This window comes from Columba livia, chromosome 4 (assembly GCF_036013475.1).
Source record: "Columba livia isolate bColLiv1 breed racing homer chromosome 4, bColLiv1.pat.W.v2, whole genome shotgun sequence".
Taxonomy (NCBI): domain Eukaryota; kingdom Metazoa; phylum Chordata; class Aves; order Columbiformes; family Columbidae; genus Columba; species Columba livia.
The window spans coordinates 47,391,610-47,397,609 of record NC_088605.1 but is presented as its reverse complement, the minus strand read 5'-3'; the positions used below and the strand labels follow the sequence as shown (position 1 = coordinate 47,397,609).

General features: G+C 50.6%; 1 protein-coding gene across 1 annotated transcript; it reads right to left on the bottom strand.

Annotated features, from left to right (window-relative positions):
- Nucleotides 1-394: 394 nt before the first annotated feature.
- MBOAT4 (membrane bound O-acyltransferase domain containing 4) lies at nucleotides 395-2,618 on the bottom strand. The gene is given in 3 exon segments (XM_005500852.4): nucleotides 395-1,445; nucleotides 1,732-1,947; nucleotides 2,500-2,618. Coding segments are annotated over 3 exon segments (1,386 nt in total).
- Between the last annotated feature and the right edge of the window lie 3,382 nt (nucleotides 2,619-6,000).

Below are 6,000 nucleotides of genomic sequence, written 5' to 3'. Positions count from 1 at the left end.
AGCAATTGCTACAGGAGCACCACACATCTTGGTAGTACTGCTGGGTGGAGAAAGGGGTGTTTCTTGTCTTGTGATGGCTCTAGACACTCTGTCAGCCCCTTTCCCTGTGCCACAGGTTCCCAGTGGTCCATGTGCACAAGAAGAGTGGCAAGGCAGCTGTCTGCAAGTGCCTGCTATCCCCATGGAGGACAGAATCCCAGGAGCTGGGCACGGTTGCTGACCAGTGCATTTGTAGCACAGATGAGTTTGGCGGGGAGTTTGTGTTCTTCCTAGATACAGCCAAGACCCAAACCACCCAGACAAACTGGGCAAGCAGTGCTGTTAGAAGCCCTTTTGCTCCATGGTCTGGTGATATCTCCCTGTTTCAGTGCATCAGTTGAAGCTGGGGAATATCCTAAGAGTAAAAGCCAACCTGGTTCTCCAGAGATGCTGTAATACAAGATTTCTTGGCCAACAGCACTTCTGACCCTGTGTACTCATGCATGCAGGGATGTGCCCCACCAGCCGCACAGGTTAGCCCAAGACAGGCTCAATTCTGCTTTTGCTTCTTGGCACACAGCAGCAGCAGCAGCAGTGTGAGGCCATAGCAGAGGGGAAGGATGCTGCTGCAGGAAGTCCAGAGCAGGTAGAGCATGGAGAAGCTCTCAGTCTCCACAGCCACCAGGATGTAGGCAACGATGAGCTGTGTGAAGACCCAGGTTGTGCCATAGTATAGGAGCTTCACGCCACGGGTGGTGGCCCGGGCGCTGAGGAAGGGATGGATGCGGTAGTCAGCCTCCACCATGACAGCCCAGCACAGGAAACCAAAGACCTGCCCAGGGCGGAGACCATGCCACCAGGCAGAGAAGGCAAAGGTGGCCAGGAGTGGCTGGATAGGGCAGCGCTGGAAGACGAGTCTCCTCAGCCAGCGGGACGTGCTCCTGTTCCAGGTTCGAGTGAAGACAGCCAGGCGGTGGGTTGTCTCCAGTGTCCACAGGTCATGGAAGGAAAGGTCTCCCTGGCCTGCCTCTGGCCCAAAGCCCGCCACCTTGAGCAGGGCCTCGTCCAGCACCCAGTGCAGATAGTAGGCCAGCCGGAGGGGCAGGGCCTGTGCCCACACATGGGGCAGGCAGCCCCAGCCGGCACAGCCCTGCCTGCCCCCCAGCCCCCTGGCCAGCCCCACACACAGCCCCTGCAGCGCCAGTGCACCCAGGCATCGCCACCCAGCTGCCCTCAGTGGGATGGGGAGAGCGCCGCAGGACTCAGCCTGGGCCTGAAACCTGCTGAAGGAGCAGAGAGGCCCCCCCAGGAGGGCTGGGAAGAAGAGCAGGTAGCTGCAGAGGGGCAGCACCTGCTGCAGAAGCCCCTGTCCCTGCTGGAGTGACACAAGCCCTTCGTGGATGTCTAGGGCCAGAGATGTTGCCTTCTGGGTCAGCAGCATGATGGCAGAGAGGGTGACAGCTGGCCTGGAAGGAGAGAGCACCCAAGAGCTGCCGAGAGTCCCTGGAAGGGAACATTAAGGCACAGGGCAAGGCTTTATGCAGGGGATGTGATGTCCCATGTCCCAAGCACGCTGCCATGCCCACAGTATCGCCCACAAAAAGCGATGCAGCCAGAGCCAGAGGGCAGAGTGATGGCTGTGGACCAGTGAGCCAGTTTAGCCTGGGGGGACCTCCACCCTCTTAAAATGACTGGGAGGACCCCCAGCCTGCCAAGGGGAGGAACGGGAAGGAGGTAGAGCTGAGGTGTTACCTGGCATCCTGCGCATTCAGCTCCTGGCTGCTCAGAGCCAAGTGGCAGAGTGTCTGCCAGGACATCTGTAAGGTGAAGACCCAGGTGTGGGCATTAGCTGGGCTGACGAAGAGGAGGATGAGCACGGAACCAGCAGCAGGGATGAGGAGCAATACAGTGTAACTGCCCATAGCTGTGCCAGCAAGGAGACATCCTCCAGTGAGGAGGAATATGTACCTAGAAGAGACCAGATGCCTTTTGGCTGTCTTTTGGAGAAAATGGGGCTTGAAATTTCTGCCAGGGTGTTGATAGTGGGGCTTAGTCTGGGTCCTGCAGCCTCTGCAGTCCCCCTATAGTCTGTCTCTTGGCCTCTCATGGAGCTGAGGGATCACCAGGGCCATCGTGGCTGCAAGCAGGAACGGGGGCCAAATCTGGAGCAGACGTTGCTTGCCCTGCTTGATCCCCATCCTAGTCACACCAGAGAGAGTCCCCATTCCCTGCCCTGCTCCCCTTGCCCCTGCGCTTATCCTGGTACACCCTTAAACCCATCTCTTGCAACACCGGAGTGTCTGGCCTAGCTGTTTTGTCCTTAATGACCTGTATATGGCCCCACTGCAGAGAGGGGGGAACTCGGGACAGCTCACATCCAAGCCATATAAACATTCTTACCTGAGTCAGTGGGGACTCACTACCATGCATCCTGCTGGACTTCTGGTCAGGAGAGCCCCCCAAAAGTACTCACAGGCATGACTTGCCTTCAGCACAGCAGCAGGGGTGACAACCACGTACCGGGCAGTCAGAGAGAGGTGCCCCGAGGCACAGAGGTAGTGGAAGACAGCGGCGAAGGGGAAAGCTGCCAGCTGGTACGGGGCTGCAGGGAGAAGGACGAGCAGGTCTGCCCAGTGCATCGAGCACCTTGCTTCAGCTGCCTGTGATGCCTGGAGAAAGCACTGAGCCAAGGGCTGCTCTGGCTCCTCTTTATACATGGCAGGACCTCAAAATACAGAGCAGAGCCAAGGAAACGGAGGTATCTGCAGGAAGAGGACCACGTTTTTTATTTGTCAGTGCTGACTCGTTCAAGCACCTCTGTCTCAAGGTTTGTGTGTATATGGAAAAAGTTTGGGTTGATTATTTGCTCTGCCAGACGCCTGGGCCATTACCCCGTAATTCAACAGCAAGAGTGAGCTGCCAAGATAAGAGCCTCTTTGAGCTGCCCTGTGTGCTGTGCTGGGATGCACCTCAGAGCAAATCACCAGGTACTCCCAGAGGCTTGGTTCTTTCTCTTCGTTTCCTCTCATCTCCACCCTACAGAGAAAGCTGTGGCTTTTTCCCAGCTCACTTGTTACAGGGTAGTGGTGGGGACATCACAACATTTATACCCCTGCCCACAGAAAGAAAAGGACGGCTTCTGCCACTTCTCAGTGCTAAGGGAGGGTGAAACCCTCAGCCTCACTACTCAGACCAAGCTACAGGGCCTTTTCATTTACCAGAGGTAAAAGAACCCCTCTATTCTCTCCACATAACTTGTCTTCAAGAAAATAAGGAAATACAAAAATAATAATGACTCACATAGTTGTTTTAGTAGAAATTAGTTGTTGCAATTAAACTGTGCATTCATTCAAAAATATGCCATATGAGAAAGCAGAAAATGCTCTTTTGTGCCATACTTGAAAGGCGATTCTCTAGGGTGACATGAAACCAGTTGCTATTGCTCTCACAATAACACCAGCAGTATTTCACGCTAAACAGACAAAAAAGCCCAAAAAATCAGTCTATAGGACTTGACTCTTCTTTGTGAGCTACAGCTAAGAAAACCAGACATATTGATATGGAAAGGTCATGGACTTTTTTTTTAAACTCAGTTGATATCTGCTTTGTTTTAGGCATATGAACAGTGTGAATACAAAGAGGAATACCAGAAATTTCCTTCTAGAAGAAAACAAATGACATATTGGAGGGGTAGAAGAAATAAGGTTTTCCCCTTCAAAATATTTAGGTTAATCTGGTTTTCAATAAAATAAGCAAAATTGGTGCCTAAAGTTCCAGAAAGAACTGTGCTCATTAAGATATGAAATTTTGATTTTAAAAAATATATCAAGTCTGACTTTCATGAACGTTTCTGCTCTTCACCGAGCTTTCCAAGGTATCGTCATGTTGGAAAGCTCACCACATTGTTTGGATGAGTTATTTGGTTATAAGAAGGCAAGGGACCAAAACCGCACTGAAAAAAATATTAGAGCAAATGCTGCAGAGGAACCAGTTGTGTTTTGCTGTATTTGTGCAGGGTATATTTTAAAAGCAAGTGATAGCACTGGAGAGAAGCTTTTTCCACGTCAATTTTGGCATGCGTAGCATGAGTTCACAGGACTCATTCTGCCAGATCTATGGAGCCCAGTATTGACTTTGCTGAGTAAATATTTTTGAAGGCCTTTGCCATGCCCACTCAAGCAGTTCCCTGCTATGGTTCTGCAGAAATGCCATTGCTTTTCAAGAAGCAGAAACAATTTACACAGTAGCACTAGAAACATTAACACACTGCTCATGCCTCTCATTTTATACCATCAGATGTCGGGTGGTGGACGTGTTATGATTTTAGAGCAAGCATGTGAGCCATAGTGAAGCACGTGAGAGAGAGCTTTATTTTCTTCATATCCATGGACTATGCAAGCAACAGCCCGGTTCCTGGCTGAGAAATTAATTGTTTGGTAATACAGCAGGTGAGAAGAGCAGGCTGACCCTTGTCAGACCAAACACTGGTTGTGAAATTCGAGCAGGTATGACTCAGATACCAGCTTTGGGCTAATATCCAGAAAGTCTATAGTTGCTTTCTTGATGGAATACAGTGCTGTTTTGGGAACAGTTTTGGTTGCCTATTGTAATGTAGCCTACACTGATCTGCTGCAGGACACACTGCAAAGTGAAAGATGTACATTGGTACCAAAGAAAAAAAAAGTTATTTTAAAGAAAAAGTCAGACTGACATGGTGACATGGTTTATTTTTTTATCCAGAAAAAAGTAAGTAAGTGGGAAGGGAGACCATTAAATAGGGTTCATTAAATAGGGCCTGGACTGAGCTCCTGTCTCAGACTTTCTCTGTGATCTTAGGATGGCTGCTGTTAGGGAATAGCTACGCCTTAGTTTAACTCCCATCCACAAAACAGGGATGACAGTTTCTGTCTCCCTGTGGTGTTATAAGATAGAATCAACCAGGCAAAGGGGAGATGCCAGGAGCAACCCAGACTTTCCAGCACACTTAGTAGCTCCAGCGTGCAGGATATCCCAGAACTGGCATTGCTGCTCTGGGACTGCTGCTCAAAGACCAGGATGGGTGCTACCTCTCCCATCCTCTTCAGAGCCTGTAGTACAAGGGTAAATCACAGTGGTGGTATTTTTCTCTCTCAGTGTCAGGACAATCTGAGCTGCCAGCGACTAGGTGAAGAGGCTGGAGTCCTCCTCTAAGCCTTGATGAACCAAGGTAGAGAGAACTGATGAAGAGATCAAATCCATGTCCTTGTAGAGACCCCAGGCAGAGACCCTCCTGAGATGATCAGCCCACCCAGCTCCTCCCGTGGCCCGGAGGGAACAGGGTAGAGAAGTGAATCTGTTGGAAGTTATAATAACAGACCAGGAATGCCCCAAATGTCCTTGAAATACCCCAGTTCCCCTCCAGTGTATAGGGCATAGAGATCTTCTCATGGGGCAGGGCTTAGAGCTGGAGCTCCCCAGTCCATGGAGGGGCCCCCAAGTGCCTTTCTGCTGAATTCCAGAAAAGGAGCGCCTGAGTTACTCAAGGCACATGAGGAAGAGACGTCTTCGACAAGAAGCAACTGAAAACGATCAGGAAAACCACTTGCTGCACTTCTTTCCTTCCTCAGCTACAATTTCAGAGGGCATTTGGGCTGTGTTTTTGCAGCAGCATAGGACCTGGTTGTTAGCACTTCCATTGGAGAGTCACAGAATCACAGAATCACACAGAATCACAGAATGTTAGGGACTGGAAGGGACCTCGAAAGATCATCTAGTCCAATCCCCCTGCCAGAGCAGGAACACCTAGATGAGCTTACACAGGCAGGTCTTGAATGCCTCCAGAGTAGGAGACTCCACAACCCCCTGGGCAGCCTGTTCCAGTGCTCTGTCACCCTCACTGAGAAGAAGTTTCTTCTCAAATTTAAGTGGAACCTCTCGTGTTCCGGTTTGTACCCATTACCCCTTGTCCTATCATTGGTTGTCACCGAGAAGAGCCTGGCTCCATCCTCGTGACACTCACCCTTTATATATCTGTAAACATTA